Below are 20,586 nucleotides of genomic sequence, written 5' to 3' on the forward strand. Positions count from 1 at the left end.
GTTGGTAATGTCCCTCTCAAAGGCTGCTGGGTGGATCACCATGAAAGAACATGTATAAAGAGCCCTGTACAATCCTCAGCACATAGTAGGTGCCCAATGAATGGGAGGAATGTTGATGATGATGTTGCTTCCCTGTGCCCTGGGGAGCCTCAGATCCTTACAGCCTGGTTTTCTCCCAGCTCTTCCTGCAATCTCCAGTCTCACACTCTCCTCACTTCTAAGGATTCAGTCTGACCTGATCTCCTTTGTGCCAGGAGCTGGATCAGAGATAAGAGAATCTCTAGGGAACTGAACTCAACTTCAGGCTCTTGTCATTTTGGAAAATTACTGCGACCAAGTCGGACTCTTCCCCAAGTAGTAATCTGAAGCCCATAGCAAAAAAGCATTTGAGATTTGAGCCCAGGGGTCCACTCCCAAACTCTTTCTCTATAGTGCCATTACAGAAAGAGGGCTCTGGAAGAATATAGGGGACCAGGAAAAGAAGAGAAGCAAGAGGAGTGATGCCTAGAAAAGCAGGCTGGGCTGGTCCCCCACCTCACTTGACCGAACTGATGAATTATCTGAGGTCCCATTGGCCTAAGAGAGCCTCCTTATTGCAGAGCTGTCTCTAAACCCAGTTGCACCCCATCCTTGGACTCAGACTATAGGTTTCCACTCATAACCCAGGCTCTTCTAAACCCTGATCTCTGCTGAGCCCTTCCCCCCAGCCCTGGCCGCCTCTCCTACCACTTTAGCTATCAGGGAAGGGTTTCATTTCTCATCTGCCCAGTCACCCTTGAGGGACTCTTTTGTGGCTCCTTTGGGAAGAGAAGCTGTGACACTTGGCCAGGACAGTGACTAGCCTACAGGGCTGTGACATGAACTCCTAAGTTCTTTGGCTGCCTTTGGTCTTTCTAGGTCCCTGATTCTCACCAAGTCTAGTTTCCCCATGAGAGTTTTGGGGAGAACCAATCAGAGGGACAAGAGAATGAGTAGGTATGGAAAGGGTCAGGGGGAGCAAAGGTCTATCTAGGGTTAGGGTTAGGATGGGTAAGAGCAGGAATAAGGGATGGGGAGAAGTCAAGGGTATAGCAAGAGATGGGACAGAGGCAGGAACAAAGCAGAGGAAAGTACACCTCCTCAGCTTTTACAACAGGTGCATCTCTCAGGCAAGAACCAGCTGGATCCAGGCCCCTCTACCCTTGGCCAGAAGAGGTAGGGAGGGTTTCAGGGCCTCAGCAGAGAGGATGGGAAGGGAGGGGCAGATGAGGCCCTCAGGAGCCCGGATTCTAGCTGTTCCATTTGATAACCAATCTCCCTGATGCCTTCTGGGCCAAGGCAAACTGAGAAGGACTGTGGACTTGGGAGGGCAATAGCTAACATAGAAATGGAGTCAAGGTGTTGAAGTGGGAGCCCCAGGGTGAGTGTGGCTCTGGGACATAGGGGGGTGATTTGAGGGTGAAAGCCTACTGTTCCCCTTCCCCAATCTAGGGTGTTGCCTGGCAGCTCTCCCCCCATCCCTCCCTGCCAAGCTGCCAGACTTTGTTTTGTTAAACCAAAATAGGAGAAAAGCTAGGGAATATGGCAGCAAGCCCAGGCATGGGGTGAGGGAAGGAAGGATGGGGCCATGGCCTATCCACAGAAATGATCCCTGCCCCGCAAAAAATTGAGGCTCAGCTGCCTTTCCCCACCCTCCCCCTCCAACCTCAGCACCGTGGCCATAGCTCTCCCTGAGCACAGAGCCATTTCCCAGGTTCTCTAACTCCTTGGCTGTTCATCACAAGTAGCTGCCACCCCCAGTTTCCTCTCTCTGACCAATCTCCATGCTTGTCTTCATCACTCTTCCTCTTGCTGTGGCCCCTTCCCTGATCTTCCCTGTCCTCAGACCCAATTTCCACAGGTAAGGGTAAGGGAGGCAAGTCTTCACCTAGGTAAGCCAGGTTCAAATGCCCCCTCCATCACCTCTTGCTCAGTTCCCTAGCTCTGCCTTCTTAGGGGGCCTCTTCACACTCCATAGAATATTAGCTGACAAAGGGGTGAGAACTGCTCAGTCTAAGGCTGGGCTGGGGAGGTTGGGATGGCGAGTGGATTCTTAGGACTCCTCTCAGTCCCTGGTGGTGCTGAAGTTCTGGGGTACATGTGGACCCTGGCCTGTACCCCATGGGCCACCAACCATCTATCCTGCACAGATGTGGATGAGTGTGCTGAGGGAAATGGCGGCTGTCAGCAGAGCTGTGTCAACATGATGGGCAGCTATGAGTGCCACTGCAGGGAAGGCTTCTTCCTCAGCGACAACCAGCATACCTGCATCCAGCGACCAGAAGGTCAGCGCATGACCTGGGAGGGCCCAGCCCCTGCCCTCCTGAGGCTTCTCTTCCCAACTTTCCCTCGTTACCCTCTAAGTCTCACCTTTCGTTTTCAACTCTGCTAGCTCCTTCTCTTGTCGCTCAACTCAATGACATCCTAAGAGCTCCATGGACAGACATTCTGTATTAGAGCAAAATCTGGGGGAATTAACTTGGGGTTGGGGTCAGTATGAGATTGAGGCTACTATGGGGTGTCCTCTGTGTTCAGACTTGAGGTGGATGTTATTCCGAATTGTACGTGGTTGAGCATCTCTAAGTTGCTGCTTATCTGAGAGAGCCTCACCAATGCCTTTTTCCTTGGATTAGATTGGGAGGTTCAGGCAGGAATAATGGGGTATATGTTGACTGTTTCTGTGACTCATCCCTCTCCACCCCCTTCTGGACTGTGACATCCCTGAGGGCAGGGACTATGTCTAGTTCATTTTTGTATCCTCAGCACCTAACATACAGCCCTGTATGTAGTAGGAGCTTAATAAATGTTCATTGAATGAAATTGTATAGTAATTATCTGTACCAGTTACTCCCCACTCACACTATAGGTTTGATTGTTAATTATCTTCTTCCCAGTTTGACTGTAAGCTATTTGAGGGAAGAGATCATGTCTTATATTTTTCTGGATTCTTCCTAAATCCATCCAGTCCCTAGTACAGTGCCAGACGTTACTAGACACTATTTTTTGGTTGTTTGAAGGAGAGGATGATGACGCAGGTTTTCTTTGGGATGAGTAGCAATACTTATTCATACCTCATTCGGAATGGCTCTGAGCTCTGCTCATTAGCACCCAGCTCTGTGGGCAAGACAGGAGACCTATGAGGGGGAGAGTCAGTACTCTCTCTGCATTGCAACCTCAGTGGAATTCTTATAATTTCCTTGGCCTCCAACTGCCCCTTCTAGTTCCTCCTTCCTTAGGTGTTCAGGGGTACACAGTATTCAACCCCCCCCTCCCCTTTTAGAAGGAATGAATTGCATGAACAAGAATCATGGCTGTGCCCACATTTGCCGAGAGACACCCAAAGGAGGTATTGCCTGTGAATGCCGCCCTGGCTTCGAGCTCACCAAGAACCAACGGGACTGTAAATGTGAGATAACAGAGATGGCAGTGGGGGAAATGGGAAACAAAGAAGAGGGGTGTGGGGCCTTAGTAGCAAGAGGACAGGGCTGGGAAGGAAAGGGAATATGGGACAGACAACTAAAAAACAGGGCTAGTGTCCATGTTGTGGAGAACTGTGGTACCCAAGGAGAAGCAAGCTGACAGGCCTCCTGCCCTCTCTGTGTACAGTGACATGCAACTATGGTAATGGTGGCTGCCAGCACACATGCGATGACACAGAGCAGGGTCCCCGGTGCGGCTGCCATGTCAAGTTTGTGCTCCATACCGACGGGAAGACATGCATTGGTGGGTGAGCCCAGGGGAGAACTCAGTCCACCTGTGATGGGGGTGGGGGCCCTTGGGAACCCAGGGGAGTGGGGGAGCACATGGGACCCAGGTGCGGGGCATGAGTGACTTGTGAGGGAGTTGAAGACCCAGACAATGCCAGGTCTAGTGAGGGCCAACTCTAAGAGATAGTGATGTGCTCACCTGACCCTCTCCCCCTCCCCAACTCATTGGTTCCACTACCATACCCCAGCACCTTCACCATCCTCTTAACCCCAGGATAAATTGTTGCCAAACTGGGAATAATTAGGAGAGGTGCTTGTCCAGCAAGGCTGTGGTTGAGAGCGGAGAGGAGAGCTGGGAAAATGCAGCTGGTTAGGCCTGACTAGAGGCTCTGGTCAACTAGTGGTAAGATGGGAGCCGTCACAGCCTACTGTCCCCACTCTGGAACTGAGGGTGAGACAGAGTGCTCTTTCTTGGAAAAACCAGTCCTGAACTGACAAATGGGGTTTCCTGGCTCCAGGTATCTTATTCCTCTTTCTCTCCTCACTCTCCTCCTGCAAATCCCCTTTCTACTCCCCTCACCGTCGTCCCCCACTTTCTTCTTTCTCCTCCAGATTCCAGAGGTACTCCCTCTTGGCTCTGCCTATAGCCCTCTCACTTCCTCACCAACTCCAGCCTTCCATCCCTCTTGCCCTGGTTTGGGACTGTCTTAATACCTGGATCCCTTTTCCTGAATTCCTAGGCCTTACCTCACATACCTTCAGGTACCCTAGATGAGTTTAATTTCTTAATTCCTTAATGTTAATTCTTAATTTCCGTAAGTCTTTAGGTCTTTAGTGTTGAGAATGATTATGGGACAAGGTGACCCTTAGAGAAGTGGGAAATGAAAGGGAAGAGGTTCAGCTGGGGAGAGGCTGTGTCTTGAGCCAGGGAGGGGCGAGCTTGCTCTGTGGGCAGAGATGTTTATGGTTGGCCATCCATCTGGTGGGCTACAACATGCTGGAGATGGGGAGCTGTGAACAGTCACTCTGTGTGAAGTCATGTACATCAGAGACATGACATTCAGTTTAAGAACCAGATTCTCTGCCACCCCATTCTAGAGACCTGCCCCCTTCACTGCAGACACAAGAAAAGGCGAGCAGATGATGCTCCTAAAAGGCTCCCTCAGGAATCTGCTCCAGAGACTTGCATACACCATTCAAAAGTACCTGTTTAATTAATACCTCCCTTGCTAGTGTTTCCCTCTGAATTAACTCTTCAGAAACCCTAGAACATTTTTAGGTCTTCAGGTTGCCTTCTCCAGGCTGGTCTGTTCCAGCTCCTTTCATTTTTTTCTCATAGGTCTAATTCTGCTTTCCCAATCTCCCACCACCCTGCAGACACATTCACACATCCCCAGAGTCTCCCGAAGGAAACTGCATGCAGTCCCCAAAGAAAAGATGCATGAATCAGGACAAAGCTTGGAGCCCATGGATTTGAGAGCCTGATCCCTCTGCTTTCTTTCTGTTCAGATATTGTTGCTTTTGAAAACACCCCTATTAAGCTTGAACTATCTTCTAATCCAAGATCCATTCTGCCATCTGGGCCATGGCCAAGTGAGGCAGAAGAGAGCAAAGGAGGCTGTTCAGCCCTATGTTCTTTCCTAGTTCCTCTTCATCTTCTCCAATAGAACTTATTTTACCTTGCCCTATATCTCATTTTTCTCTACAGCCCTGGTAGGAGGAAACTTCATTATTTGGGGCTATCAGGACATTCATATTTAGTGGGAAGACTGAAAGGGCAATCAATATAGTTTAGCAGAAATGATGGGCACTTATTGGGATTTGGGATTTAGCAGTTTGAAAGACTTGAGGTTGCATTCCAGCTTTGCCTTTGGCATGCTATGTGGTATTGGGCCCATAACTGCCCCTCTCTGAGACTCAGTTTCTCAGTTTTTTAGTCTCTTGGTGGGATCTTGCCTTCTTTGAAGATACCAGGCAGGACAAGGCTGAGGAGTGAAGCAGTTGTAGGGGTCCCAGGGTTCATCATTTGGGCTTGCAAGGGGGAAGAGGTAGGGTGGGATCTGGGGCCCGGGGGCCACAGTGGCTCCTGCCCAGCATCTAAACAGCTTTTTTATAATGTCAAACAGGGGAAAGGCGGCTAGAGCAGCACATCCCCACTCAGGCCGTTTCTAATGGTAAATATGTCTGCTCTCTCTGCTTGCTCTTGCTGGCTTGCTAGGGGAAGGGATAACCTGCTGGGGCTCCCACTAACCGCATGCCCACTGGGCCCAGACTGACTGGGCCCCTGCTTGCCAGCAGGATTCCTCTGGCAGCCTGGGCACTGGGCCCATATGGTAACAGGAAACCTGAGATACTAAGAGCTGGCCTGGGAGCCTTCATGTTGGGCTTTTCTTTCTTTGTTACTATTACCCTCCTTCTCTCCTTCCTATTCTGTTCCCTCCTCCCACACCCACCTTCTAACACCCCACCCCAAACACAGCCATCTGCTCCCACCTCTATATAGTTAAAGACCCAGCCAGCTCCATCTTACCCACCATGTCCACTGTGTCATCTGAGATAAGGGTACAATAGGTTTAGATGCCATCCCTTCCTTCGGGCTTCTTTCTTGGGTTCTTACCCACATTAGTTCACAGCCCCTGCGTCATCACCATTCTCTCCCACCATAATGGTTAAGAGCATGGCATTTGAGTTCAGACAGACCTGAGTTTGAATCCTAGCTCTGCCACTTTCTAACTGTATGACCTCAGGCAAGCTACTTCCTCTGTGATCCTAAGTTAACTCTTCTATAAAATAAAAAGAATAATAGTCCTCCCTTAGGGTTGCTGTGATGAATGAGATGGTGCATGGAGAGCACGTACTAAGCGCCTGGCACAGAGTCAGCACAGAGTAACTTGTAGTTTTAATGCTGCAACCTGGAGAGCAAAGGGTTGAGGGTGTGCTGTCCTACTGCCCCACCCTGCTCTGGAGAACGCTGTCCTGCAGAGATGGGCAGCTGTGCCCAGCTTCCTGGTGTAGCCTGGGATGAATTGAAAGCAACTTGCAGCTCCCCCATCCTAGACTTAGCATTGTATTTCTGTTCCCCTCTCCCTGCTCCAGGGCTTAGTGGACCTCTTCTTCTGCTAAGAGCCTTCTTGGGGGGGGGAATAGCTGGGCTTGGAGCCTGAACTCAAGGTTCCCTTCCAGGTTCCTCCCATGGTCTTCGGGAACCTCAGAAGAGACTAAGGTGGGAATGACACAGAGGAGATCCCACTGTGGCTGCTCCCAAACCTAGGCATTTGAGGGACCAGGGAATGGCCAGGGACCCAAAGGCAGAGTTGAGCTTCTTCTGGAGCCCTGGCCTTGCTGTTCTCCTTAGTGACAAGGGTTGGGCATAAGTGTTAGGAGTAACAGATTCAAGAAGATGATAGTACTGTCCAGTGCTTTTCTCATTCAGTTCCCTGATTCTGAGAACCACTCTCCTCTCTTCTCTAGCAGAGGCCATGGAATTCTCTCTCTCTAATAAGAGAATCCCAGGCCCCCCAGAGGACAGCCCATATCTCCTCCACAGTTCCTGTGTCAGGGCCTTGCACTGTTTGAGCTGATGGTTTTTCCTTGGCCTGACACTCCCAAGCTGCTGTTTAAATCTATTTTTCTCCAGCTCTGAATCAGAAAATAGGGAGTGACCCACCCACACTCTGCCCACTTTGCCCTCTCAGCAAAGGGAAAATTTACCAGTCAATAGGCGGCAACAGGAGAAACATAGCTGAAATAAGGATTTTGGTCTTGTCTAGTTCTGAGGATCTCTAACTCTTTCACCTACCTTTTTACACCCTTCCTTCTCCTCTGGATTCTTCTTCTCCTTTTGCTGCTCCTCCGCCCCACTCATACACACACATTACCTCCCCATTAGAAAAGTAAAAGAATGACAACAAAGCAGCCAGCTCATCTTCATCTGGAACTAAAAGGAGGGCTTGGGAGGAGTTGAAGGTTGAGACCCAGTATATGCTGTCTCCTCTGAGGATGAGCAGTCAGTGCTGAAACTGGGATCTTTCTTAAGACAGTTGGGCAGGAAAGGGAAGATAAATTAATGGGCAGCCCTCAGCTATCTTAGGAATCACCAGGCTCACTCTTCCCACCCCACCTATAGTAAGACTGTCCCACCATGACTCCCACCCCCACCCTCCGTGCACCACAGAGATGGTTGTTAGAAAGAGGAGGAAACTCCTATCTGTCCCTTCTGGTTCCCTGGCGGCCAGAACCCTCACTTAGCTCCCATCCCTCCCTGCTCCCCACCCCCCTTCACCCCCCAAACACATTCCTGCCTGACAGCTCTGGCTTGTACCTGCCTCACTGCTGTCCACCTTGTTTCAATCAAGTAGGGGGCAGGGAAGTGGACTGCTTGGCTGTACTTGTGAGGGGGTGGGGGTTGGGAGTGATGGGAGGAAGGGGGCTGGGAGCCTCTGCTTAATGCTCCTTCTAAAGCACAGGGAGGCAGCTGAGACTCTCTTGGGCCTCTATAGGGTTTGGGACTCCTCCAAGCTAGTAATCCATTACCATCCCCCACCTCCCTCCTAAACAGAGACCTGTGCTGTCAACAATGGGGGCTGTGACAGTAAGTGCCATGATGCAGTGACCGGTGTCCACTGCAGCTGCCCTGTGGGCTTCATGCTCCAACCAGACAGGAAGACCTGCAAAGGTAAGGGCTTTGAGAGGATAGGAGCAAGGAGACCTTTGGCAAGAGGCTGAGGTTGGGACCAGGGATAGGGTACCTGTTATGGGACCATACCTCCTCAATCCCCTTCTTATGAAGAACACAGGACATGGCTAAGGGTTGTCTCCTGTCCCCCTTTCCCATCTCAGTTCATGGGCCCAAAAGTCCAGCCAGTTTCCTTACTGCCTCCTGCCCCTACCCTGTGTTGTTCTCCTACTCTCATTCCTATCCCTCTATGGGTCCCTAACCCTCTCAAGTTAATGAACATGCCATTTACATTTGTCTGTGGGTGTGGAAGGATATTTGAGCCCTGACTTTGTGTGTGCATGAGGTTACAGGTGTGTTCCATAACCTCCTTAACCCACATTCTTCAGGCCTTCCCAGTAGGCTTTGGGGAAATGATCTCTCCCTTACAAGGGCTGTACCAACCAAAGGGAGAATAGGATAGCAGTCAGAAGCAATGATGCTGGAGCCTGGCTACCTGGGTTCAGGTCCTAGCTCTGCCTCTTACTAGCTCTGTGATCCTGGCAAGTTAGTTAATGTCTCTGTGCCTCAATTTCCCCACAGTGCTTGCCTCATAGGTGTGTTGTAAGGATTAAATTATTTGTTATATATAAAGTATTTAGAACATAGCTTGGCAAATGGTAAACACTTTGTGTTAGCTGTTATTACAGTATAATTTCCCACAGCGGCCATTCTGTTTCCCCTTCTTTTAATTACCAGGTCTGGGGGAGGACAGGCGGAGAGGGAGGAGGAAAAAGGGAGGGTAGCAACACCAAAAATAATGATTCATCAGGTCTGTGTCTCCTGGTCACAAGGAGTGGGACTGGAAGGAGGACTAGGCTCATTCTTTGTGTCTTTAGACCCAACAGCTGCAAGAGGAGGGGGGAGGCTGGGGCAGCAGGTCAGCAGCCAGAGTTGAGAGGTTTCCTGCTGGGAAGGACTGTTGACAGGTATGCCAAGAGTGAAGTGGAAGGCTGCCCTCCATGACCCCTCCCCCCAAGTAGGGGTGAGTAGGCTGGGTCCTGTCTGCCACCAGCTTGGGAAACTTGACCTCAGGAAGGAAGCCGCTCACCCGCCCCCCTTTCCCTTACTAGTGCTGAAAGCTGCCTCAGGCCTGAGCCTCTCCAGACCTCTTCTTGTCCAGCCCCCTGCCTGGCCCCCAACCCTCCCCCATCAGCTGCCCAACCTTACTGGCTCTCCTGGAGGTCCTCCCTGCCTGGCCTCTTTCCCAGCTCCTCCTCCCTGAAGAGCTGCCCCTTTCCAATGAGTCCCTTGACTCTCCAAAATGGTCCCCCTGCCCCAAGGCTCTTAACAGAGCCCTTGTGACGGGTGGGGAACAGGAAAGGGATAACCCTATCCATCATCCTTCTTGGGAATGGCCATCAGCTGGAAAGTAAGGGGTATGGACTAGCCCTGTTGGTCAAATGTTCACCTGTTCCCTGCTCGAGGCAATTCCCTGAGGGTCTCATTCTGGCTTCCTTCTGTTCCCTTTTAAGAGGACTCAGTCCTAGAACAGAGGATGTTACTAGTGACCGCAGATCCCCTGAACAGAGAAGAAACAGACAGGAGGGTGAGAGAGTAGTCAGAAGAGGCAGGCCCTGGGATCTCCTTGATTTTTCCTGTCTCTGTGACTAAGGGAGGAGGGATCTTGTCTCCTTGTTTGTTCCCAGCCTCCAATATTATCTTTTATTCCGTTTTGTTCTGCTTCCCCAGACATAGATGAGTGTCGCTTGAACAATGGGGGCTGTGACCACATTTGCCGCAACACAGTGGGCAGTTTTGAATGCAGCTGCAAGAAGGGCTATAAGCTTCTCATCAATGAGAGGAACTGCCAGGGTGAGTAGACTTGGGACAATGTAAAAGCCTTGGGAGAGGTTTTTGGGGTGGGAAAGTTTCAAGGAGGCCAGAAGACCAGAGTCTGAGAAATTCAATAGACACTGCAGAAAGTCTATAGGCAGTCTCATGCTGAGAATTAGCCAAACGGTCCCCCTTCCTTTTGGCTAACCAGCTTTGCACTGGAGCACATGGCTTGGCAAGGAGTGAGGAATGGATTTCACTCCAATTCATATCCTTGGCAGAGTATGACCTGCCTAACTACACATGGTGGTCCTGATCCACAGGCACCAAATTTTGGAGTTCCTGACTCCAAGTGGAGGGGGCATAGAGAATGAATCAGCATTGCTTAATCAGTGATCCTAGGGCTAGGCCATGAGTAGGAACTCTTTCAATTTAGTGGGGGACAGCCAAGGCCCCTCAACTTGGGCCCTTCACCTGAGCAAGGGTCAAGTGCCCCAAGACAGATTCAGTGGCTTGAATCCTTGTTCTTCCAGATATAGATGAGTGTTCCTTTGATCGAACCTGTGACCACATATGTGTCAACACACCAGGAAGCTTCCAGTGTCTCTGCCATCGTGGCTACCTACTGTATGGTGTCACCCACTGTGGGGGTAAGCCAGCAAACTTGTACCCCCCCCACCCCACCCCCGCTACCCTGGCCCCTGTCACCTCCTCATCTTCCAGTTAAATAAGCCCCTGGGTTGGCTTGTGGCTATGGGCAATCCCTGGGTGCATGTGCCTTGTCTGCATCCATTGTGATGAAATGGGAGGAATTAAGACAGATTCTGAATGAAGGACAGGTGGGAGACTGGGGCGTCAGAGAATAGCATCCTGCCTCCACAATTCCTATTTCCCATCTCCATCACTGTCCCCAAACCCCCATCCTCAACTCCCAAACTATAGCCCCACTGACAGGTAGGAATGGACGGCATCAGAAAGCTGGCCTAGCTGACTGGCTCCTTCTCAGTTCTTCCTTTGACTAAGGACAGAGATAAGGGGAGGAGGTTTGGGCTCTTCTCAGGCCAGTAGTCATCTTGGGGTACCTGGAACACTTTTAAACTCTTTTAATTGTAAGAATAACATGATATCTACTCTCAACAAATTTTAAAGCATATACTACAGTATTAACTATAGGCACAATGTTGTATAGTAGATCTCTGGAGCTTATTTATCTTGTATAACTCAGGGTGCCTGGAACTCTAACCAAAGGTTGTCATTCACTGCCCATTCCCTGGCTTCTACTCCTCCCCCACCAATGTCTGTCTGTCTGTCTCCCATCTCCTTCCCCCAGATGTGGATGAATGCAGCATCAACCGGGGAGGTTGCCGCTTTGGCTGTGTCAACACTCCTGGCAGCTACCAGTGTACCTGCCCATCAGGCCAGGGCCGGCTACACTGGAATGGCAAGGATTGCACAGGTGAGCAGTGCTCTCTGCCGGCCGAAGCTGGCACTGCAATTTCAGGGGGAGCTGGGGTCCTGGAAAGCAGAGTACCATGCTGGGGAAGGGTGTGAGGCAGAAAGAGGGAGAGAATGTAGCCATTTGAGTTAGAGTTTTGAAGTTTTGAGCAAATAATTCCTTTATAAGTCTCCATGGGTACAACAATAGTTCTGCCTGTAGCTGGTTCTCTTCTTCCAAGTTACCAAACTGAGGAAGAGGGTGAGAGAAGAATGTACCCATCTCCTCAGGCCTCTCTCCCCTTCCTAGAGCCAGTGAAGTGTCAGGGCAGTCCTGGGGCATCAAAAGCCATGCTCAGCTGCAACCGGTCTGGGAAGAGGGACACCTGTGCCCTGACCTGCCCCTCCCGGGCCCGGTTTTTGCCAGGTAAGTGGGAGGAGGTTGCTGGAGGGCTTGTGGGGGAAGAAGGGAAGAAAGACTGGCTGTTGAGGCAGCTCCTCTGCTCCCATTGGATTCCTCCAACCAGTGGGGGTTTGGAGGGCAGGTCAGAGCTGTGACAGGCCCCTTCTCTCAGAGTCTGAGAATGGCTTCACGGTGAGCTGTGGCACCCCCAGCCCCAGGGCTGCTCCAGCCCGAGCCGGCCACACTGGGAACAGCACAAACTCCAACCACTGCCATGGTGAGCACCAGCCCAGAAGCCTTGTTTCCACTCTGCTCTCTTGTATTAACCGCTTAATTCTCTTCTTCATTAATCCCCCGGCCCTGCTTTTCCCTGAATCCCCTTTTGGCTCTGTAATTCTCCAGCTCTGCTGCCTTACTCCCTCTGTCCCTAACATCTGATCCCCTTGGCTTTTGTAAGCCCACTCCCCCAGCCAAGCCCCTGGCTTATTGCCCAGCTTCTCAACACCCTCCACAGCACCCCCCATCCCCATGGGGCCTCCATATTGTGCTGAGCTTCTACCATCCCTCCAGAGGCTGCAGTGCTGTCAGTTAAACAGCGGGCCTCCTTCAAGATCAAGGATGCCAAATGCCGTTTGCACCTGCGAAACAAAGCCAAAATGGAGGAGGCTGGCAGAATCCCGGGACCAGGTCTGGTCTGGGGACCCCACTCAAATGGACTGTCTGGCTACCAAACTCTCCCCACCCCTTGGCTCCTCTGCTTAGTGAGATCTCTTCCAAAAACCCACCAGCACTGAACTCTGGACAGAGCAGGGGAAAAAGCAGTTGTAGGCACAGGGCCCAAAGAAGCCTCAGGGTATTACATTCCACCAACTAATTAGTGCCCTAGACTAAAAGTTGAATGATAGTCCCAGTCAGAAATCTGGTGAGGTCTTTCTGGGCTGGGGTGGAGAAGAGCTGGGAGTGAGAACTTTCCCTGTCCCTAGGATGTGCCCCTGGAATTAATAAGACCTCTCCCCCAGGTGGTGCCCCCTGCTCTGACTGCCAGGTCACCTTCATCCACCTCAAGTGTGACTCCTCTCGGAAGGGCAAGGGCCGGCGGGCCCGGACCCCTCCAGGCAAGGAGGTCACCCGGCTCACCCTGGAACTGGAGGCAGAGGTCAAAGCTGAAGAAACCACAGGTAAGACTGGAGGCACTGTTGGGAGGAGAGCCAGAAGGGGAGGCCAGAGGTGGGGAAACCACGAGTCTCAGTGCAAAAGGAAGAAACAGAGCCTGTAACAGACCCTGCCTAATGCCAAGCCCTATAGCTAGTTCCTCTTACCATGCCCCTCCTAGCTCCCAGCTTTGCTCTTCTGCCCTCCTGTTCACGGCCACCCTTTCTCTCCTTCCTGACTCATACCATCATCCACCACCAGCTAGCTGTGGGCTCCCCTGCCTCCGACAGCGGATGGAACGGCGGCTGAAAGGGTCTCTGAAGATGCTCAGAAAGTCTATCAACCAGGACCGCTTTCTGCTGCGCTTGGCAGGCCTTGATTATGAACTGGCCCACAAGCCTGGCCCAGTATCTGGGGATCGAGCAGAGCAGGTGGAAGCCTGTAGGCCTGGGCAACACCGTGCTGGGGCCAAATGTGGTAAGGGAGCTTGCTGGAGATTAGGGGATCAGGGGAGTGGGGAAGGCCCAGGTTGGGCCTGGCTCAGAGCATGACCCTTATGGCCTCTGTTGCATCTCTCAAATTATGAGGCAGCCAAGACCCTCCTGCCCACAGTCCTCCCTTCCCTGGTCCGAGGCTGAAATCTAGAAAGATACCAGGCAGAGCCAGCAACCCTCCTGCACACAACTTTGACTCTCCTAACCCCTCAAGCAGGATTCTGTTTGTTCCCTGACAAAGAGATTCTCCCTGAATCTGGGCAAATGGGAAGGGGAGTCCCCAGGCCTGGGTGGTGGGAAATGGCGGGTGGGTGGCTAGCACGGCCGACTCTCCCTCAGTCAGCTGCCCGCAGGGAACGTATTACCACGGCCAGATGGAGCAGTGTGTGCCATGCCCAGCGGGCACCTTCCAGGAGAGAGAAGGGCAGCTCTCCTGCGACCTTTGCCCTGGGAGTGATGCCCACGGGCCTCTTGGAGCCACCAACATCACCACATGTGCAGGTGCCAGGGGAACAAACAATATAGAGTGGGGTTGGGTGGGCACTGGGACACCCATGGGCATGGGATTTCCCAAAGGGCAGGCCCAGGCTCCAGACCACTCTCCTAGTCGACATCCTGTTAGTATGCCTCTGTCCCCTGAGACTGGGCGACCCCAAAGGGGTGACTCAGGACCATCCCCATCAGAGTTGGGCCCTTGGTTCATTGCAGGTCAGTGCCCACCTGGCCAACACTCTGTAGATGGGTTCAAGCCCTGCCAGCCATGCCCACGTGGCACCTACCAACCTGAAGCGGGACGGACCCTGTGCTTCCCATGTGGTGGGGGCCTCACCACCAAGCATGAGGGGGCCATCTCCTTCCAAGACTGTGACACCAAAGGTGAGTGGGCTACTCCCAAAACCCAACTGCTCTAAAAAAATTAAATTCTCCAAGTCCCCAGAATAGACCCCAGAGTAAATCCCCAAAGTAAATGAGTATGTTGTCCCATCATCTTCCCCAAACTGAGAAAGGCTCAGTTACCTGACCAGCCACACCATCCTTGCTCCCAGGACCCATCCTGACCCTCCACAAGTCCCAAACCTGGGAATTGGGAAATAATTAACAGTCCCACTTACCCCTCTGCTTTGGAGAACTGGTGGCACGCTCCCCTCCATACCCCAAATGAGTTTCTGTATAGGTTTAGCACTATGCTCAGTGCCTGAAAGAAAAGGATTGGCACTGTAGCCAACTACTCTGTAAGTTTGTTTTGCCCTGGGCTTAAATTCTGGTATGACTGGGAAAGCTTGGGGCCCTGGAAGGAACTTTGGTGTCTTCAATCTCCTGATTCTCCATGATGAATGTGTCCTGCCCATCCCATGCCCCAGAACTCCCGCCTGCCCACTATCTTGACTCCTGTCTTTCTCTCTTGCCTGTAGTCCAGTGCTCCCCAGGGCACTACTACAATACCAGCATCCATCGCTGTATCCGCTGTGTCATGGGCTCCTATCAGCCAGACTTTCGTCAGAACTTCTGCACCCGCTGTCCAGGAAACACAAGCACTGACTTTGATGGCTCTACCAGTGTGGCCCAGTGCAAGAGTATGTGGCAGGCCAGGCTGTGGAAAAGGGTAGAGAGGCCTGGGAGCAATGGGCATAGAAAGAAGGGAGAGTGGTAAACCAACAGGGAGCAGGGGTGGCGGGAGGATGGGTAGGAAGGTCCCACCCTCCACCTCTCCCCAACCACTCAATCTCAAGGCGAGTTGCTAGGCTGGACCCTGCAGCACCCTCTCCCTGGAGATGGGTAACGAGGAGACACAGACAGGTGAAGTGAGAAGAGAAGGTACTAAAAAGGCAAAAAGGAAGTTGGACTTAGAATTTGGAGAGTAGGGCCGGCCCCGTGTCTCACTCAGGAAAGTGTGGTGCTGATAACACCAAGGCCATTAGTTCGGATCCCATATAGGGATGGCAGGTTAGCTCACTGGATAAGCATGGTACTGACAACACCAAGATAAGGGTTAAGATCCCGTTACCGGTCATCTTTAAAAAAAAAAAGAACTTGGAGAGTAGATGATGAATTAGGGTAGTAGCTGCCCACATGTGTCTGACTTCCACTTCAGAACTTTTTAATTTCCCCAACCCACTTCTCCACTGACTTCCGTTCTCCTTCTTGCTCTATCCACCGGGGCATGGCTACAGATCGTCAGTGTGGTGGAGAGCTAGGTGAGTTCACTGGCTATATCGAGTCCCCCAACTACCCAGGCAACTACCCAGCCGGCGTGGAGTGCATCTGGAACATCAACCCTCCACCCAAGCGCAAGATCCTTATCGTGGTACCTGAGATCTTCCTGCCATCTGAGGACGAGTGTGGGGACGTCCTCGTCATGAGAAAGAACTGTGGGTGGCTACAGAGCTGGGCCAGGGAAGGGTAGTCTGAATCTGGTCGGGAGGGAGAGAGAGACATTGGTACAGGAAGAATTGGGGCAGTGAAGCCAGAGATCCATGGGGGAAAAATAGTGAGAGAGGCCTTAGGAGAAGGGAAGCTAACAAAGGAAAACAGCAATGACTGGTACATGTTCAGCAGAGAGCAGAGTTAAGAAAGCCAGCATTGGGGCTAGAACTCCAATGGTGTTACATGTGTCACTTTCCCATCCTAGCATTTTTGCCATCCTACTTACTTAAATGTCAAATTTTTTATACTATGTGAGTGCGTGTATATTAAAGAGGAATTGTGAAACGATCCCAGGGGACAATGTGAGAGGGTGTTTGGGAGGGGGTGGGGGTTGGTATGTATGTGTTTGGTGGGAAGAGCCTCTGTTAGAGTGATTCCTTCCCTAGCCTTGATTCCACAGCACTCATTCCAGGAGGGTTTGGGTAGCCTGCCTTGCAGCTCTACTGACCTGCTACTTGCCTTCCCAGCCTCCCCATCCTCCATTACCACTTATGAGACCTGCCAGACCTATGAGCGCCCCATTGCCTTCACGGCCCGTTCCAGGAAGCTCTGGATCAACTTCAAGACAAGTGAGGCCAACAGTGCCCGTGGTTTCCAGATCCCCTATGTTACCTATGATGGTGAGTAAGGGCGGGAGAGCCAGGGAAGTGGGTGAGAAAGGGGAGGCTCGTGGGTCTTGGGAGGGAGCCAGGGGAGCAGGAAGAGTTCCCACCCCTCTGCCCCTCCCCTTGGTTGACTTTGCAGAGGACTATGAGCAGCTGGTAGAAGACATTGTGCGAGATGGCAGGCTCTATGCCTCTGAAAACCACCAGGAGATTTTAAAGGCAAGTGAATATTAACAATAATGATAGCCAACATTTAATGAGCTTGTAACAATATGCAGGCAGTATACTAAGTGCTTACATGAATATTTTCATTTGATACACACAGTAACTCTATGAGGTAGATACTTTTATCATTCCCGTTTTACAGATGAGAAAACTGAGGCACACAGAGTTAAAGAACTTGCCCACTGGTAAACCTGGGATTTGAGCCCAAGCCCATCTATCTGACTGCAGTGTCACCCACATTACATTATACTTGGGGAAAACTTGGAAGAGAAAGGGAAGGTGAGGAGAAGAAATGTCGCCTACCTCTTCCACCAAGAGATATACGGGAAATGAAGTATAGAAAGATGCTTTCACATAAGTCCCTTCCTTTCCTTTCCCCCTCCTTAGCACCCACAGAGAAGCTGCAGATCTAGCACAGCTTTCTCAGAATCAATTCATGTATAGGTTTCTCTTAAAGGAAAAGAAATATTCCCAACATTGAAGAATGGACCTTCAATGTTGGACAGATAATTATCCAACACAGAACTGCAAAAGAAGTTCTATCTTTAATATTAATGAAATAATTTTTACATTATCACCAAAATAAAAGCCATGCTGACAGAAATCTCCTAGAACTTGCAGACTTAAAAAATATAATTTTGGTAATACTTTTCAAATATATTTTAAGCCTCTGAACCCTCATTTCAAATCAAATGTACTATGGAACTCCAATGCAAAGCAATACAGCCATTTTTATTAAAGTAGAAGAGGCTAGAAGCCCCACCTCTCATTGTAAAAATCCACTGATGCAGTGGAAAGACTACCAGCCTAGGAGCCGGAAGATCAGAGTTCTAATGCACAGTGCCTCGTACCTAGCAGGCTCTCCACACATCATGTTGCTGTGGCAGATGGTGTGGTCAGGAAAGACCTTTGATTAGGAGAGACCTGAATGAGGTAAAGAGGCTACCCATTAGAAGATCAGGGGAGAAGCATTCCAAGCTAAGGAGCATGGAAGCAGTTTGGCATGTTCAAGAACCTCAAGAAGGGGGCTGGCCGGTTAGCTCAGTTGGTTAGAGCGTGGTGTTGGTAACACCAAGGTCAAGGGTTCAGATCCCCATACCAGCCAGCCACCAAAAAAAAAAAAAGAGAAAGAAAAAACCTCAAGAAGGCCAGTGTGGCTCAGCAGGGTGAGGAAGAGTGGAGAGGGAACAGCATTCAGCCTATGGGCCATGCAAGGGATTTAGCTTTACTCTGAGTGATAAAGGAAACCACAGAAGTGTTTCAACACAGGAAAAAGATGAACTGATTAAAACCCAAAAAGTCACTCTGGCTGCTGTAGAGAAAACGGTCTAGGGAAGGACAAGGGTAGAAGCATGGAGACCAGTTAGGAAGTTACTGCCATAGTCCAAGTGAGAGATGATGGTGACTTGGACCAGGGTAACAGCTGTGAAGATGGTGAGAAGTGGTTAGACCCTGGATATATTTTGATGGTACAGTCAACAGGATTTGATGTTGTTGTGAGCAGGAGAGGAGTCAAGGATGGCTCCAATGATTGGAGACAGAGCAATAGGGAGGATGGAGCTGCCATTGACTGAGTTGTAGATTTCTAAAGAAGGGGCAGATAGTGGTGATGGGAATCCAGAGTTAACCTCTGGATATGTTTAGTGTGAAATGCATATTAGACAACAAGAGGGGCTGCTGAGTCGAGGCTGTGTTCCTCTTTCTCACTCCCGACGCCGAGGCTGACATTGCTGCCTGCCATCCTCTGCAGGACAAGAAGCTCATCAAGGCCTTCTTTGAGGTGCTGGCCCATCCCCAGAACTACTTCAAGTACACAGAAAAACACAAGGAGATGCTGCCAAAATCCTTCATCAAGCTGCTCCGCTCCAAAGTTTCCAGCTTCCTGAGGCCCTACAAATAGTGCCTTTAGGCCCAGAGACACAGGTTTTGAAGTCCCCAGACTCCTTAGCCCTCAGAGCCGGCAGCCCCCACCCTCAGACAAGGAACTCTCTCCTTCCCTCTCTTTTTGGAGGAAAAAAAGTATCACTGCACAGACCAGGCATTCTCCCTTTTTGTCTTTCTAGTTTCCTTTCTTTATCTCTCTCTGCCTCTCTCTCTCTCTTTTTACTATTTTCCTTTTTCTTACATGCTTCCTGGAAAAGCCATTCAGTGCTGGCTTTATTCTCCCTGAGGGGTGAAGGAACAGCACCACACCACCCTGGCCTATTTTACCAACTCATGTCCCTGGTCCCATCAGCTTGGAAGGGTGAAAGAGACCCACAAAGGAAGTGGGTCTAGTGGGGAACGGGGAGGAGGGAAGAGGAGCTTCTGCCATTATAGGGTTATGCCTTGCTAGGAAGGAGCCAAAACGTCCCCAGGGTGATTCTCATAGCCTGGGGGTCCTGCCAAAGAAGCCTTTGACTTACAGGCTTAATACCAGCACCAGTCCTCTAGGGCACATGGTTTGAGCCTTGGACCACCCACGCGGCTGGCTTTCTTGTCTATACAGCTCTTCTCTTTCTTTCCCCACGTCTGCCTGGGGTCTACTCCATAAGGGTTTACAAATGGCCCAAACCATTGGGCTAGTGGACACCAGCTGAATGAGGATAAGCAGTAGGCATTACCATGTTGAATGCGCTGCTGTGGCTCCCCAAGAGAAAGACTATAGCTCTGCAGGACAGAAATCAAATTTAAAGCATTGCCAAAAAAAGAAAACAGAAAGAAAAGAAAATGTATCATCTAAAGAACTAGACTACAGAGCAAATGGAAGCCAGCCTCAAATACTAATCCCTTTTCTTACTTGTCTTCCCTGGCCCAGCCGCTCCTCAGACCCACCCAAGTGCTCCCTGGGGGAGCCCTACTCCCCTTGCTAAGTGTTGTCCTTAAAGAAACATGGCTATTGACCCGAAGCCAGCCTGGGCCTTGCCCCACAGTTATCCTTCTCGTAGCCCCAGGTGGCTTGTGGGCTCCACCAGAGGACCCCGCTCTGCAGCCAGCCTGGAGCTGCCTACCTCTGGCCTCAGGCTGTGGGCAGCAAGAGGAATGTGTGTGCACTTGGTGAGCCTCCTGCCCATGCTGTCCACGTCTAATAAGTGCAATCATTTTGAGTCTTTCTATGTTGTCTAGAGAGAGAGATTTTTGTTTTCTGGTTTCATTTTTATTTTTGTTTCTTTTTCTTCTATTAGAACAATCCTATTTATAGCTGCCCAAGAGAGAAGAGTGTACATTTGAAATGGAAGAAAATTGGTTTTGAATCTCATGAACCTTGAGTGCTAGAGCATCTGATCTGTCTCTATTCCATCAGTGGCCACCAGACCTCGAGGGCTCTCGGCTGGGGTAACCCAGGGCTGTAGCTCAGAGACATCTGATGTATAGGACAGTAATTCTGGGGACTTGATGGAGCAGAAAGGAGAGGGACCTATGTTTGCCAAACCAATCCTGCCATCCCTATGCCTCTCCATGGATTCAGCATGGACCTCATGATTGTAGAGGCCAATGGAATTGTCAGTGATTCTCTATCCCAAGTAGGGAAAACTTCCATCTTTTCCCTGTCTTCATCCTGTTTTTCCCTGGTGTGCACATGGAAGAGCACCAGGACAAACTACCTGAGGATGGGCTGACACAGGGTACTGAGGCCAGAGACAAGGCTGTGGGA

General features: G+C 50.8%; 1 protein-coding gene and 1 non-coding gene across 3 annotated transcripts in view; both read left to right on the forward strand.

Moving 5' to 3' along the window:
* The window catches only part of SCUBE3 (signal peptide, CUB domain and EGF like domain containing 3), a 33,152-nt gene extending 14,300 nt beyond the window's left edge, over positions 1-18,852 (forward strand). The window contains exons 4-22 of one of the 2 annotated variants that reach the window (XM_063097483.1): positions 2,169-2,303; positions 3,299-3,424; positions 3,625-3,741; positions 8,284-8,400; positions 10,132-10,254; positions 10,749-10,865; positions 11,546-11,671; positions 11,960-12,076; positions 12,225-12,329; positions 12,623-12,739; positions 13,072-13,230; positions 13,466-13,681; positions 14,038-14,199; positions 14,407-14,574; positions 15,111-15,272; positions 15,870-16,067; positions 16,590-16,742; positions 16,867-16,946; positions 18,703-18,852. In XM_063097483.1, the coding sequence (XP_062953553.1) occupies positions 2,169-2,303; positions 3,299-3,424; positions 3,625-3,741; positions 8,284-8,400; positions 10,132-10,254; positions 10,749-10,865; positions 11,546-11,671; positions 11,960-12,076; positions 12,225-12,329; positions 12,623-12,739; positions 13,072-13,230; positions 13,466-13,681; positions 14,038-14,199; positions 14,407-14,574; positions 15,111-15,272; positions 15,870-16,067; positions 16,590-16,742; positions 16,867-16,946; positions 18,703-18,852 (2,648 nt within the window). The remainder of the gene's footprint in view (positions 1-2,168; positions 2,304-3,298; positions 3,425-3,624; positions 3,742-8,283; positions 8,401-10,131; positions 10,255-10,748; positions 10,866-11,545; positions 11,672-11,959; positions 12,077-12,224; positions 12,330-12,622; positions 12,740-13,071; positions 13,231-13,465; positions 13,682-14,037; positions 14,200-14,406; positions 14,575-15,110; positions 15,273-15,869; positions 16,068-16,589; positions 16,743-16,866; positions 16,947-18,702) is intronic. The other variant, XM_063097484.1, reaches the window with a different exon arrangement.
* TRNAT-GGU (transfer RNA threonine (anticodon GGU)) lies at positions 17,983-18,057 on the forward strand. The gene has a single exon. It is a non-coding gene; the product is annotated as a tRNA-Thr (tRNA).
* Positions 18,853-20,586: the final 1,734 nt, after the last annotated feature.

The sequence above is a fragment of the Cynocephalus volans genome, chromosome 5 (genome assembly GCF_027409185.1).
Source record: "Cynocephalus volans isolate mCynVol1 chromosome 5, mCynVol1.pri, whole genome shotgun sequence".
Taxonomy (NCBI): domain Eukaryota; kingdom Metazoa; phylum Chordata; class Mammalia; order Dermoptera; family Cynocephalidae; genus Cynocephalus; species Cynocephalus volans.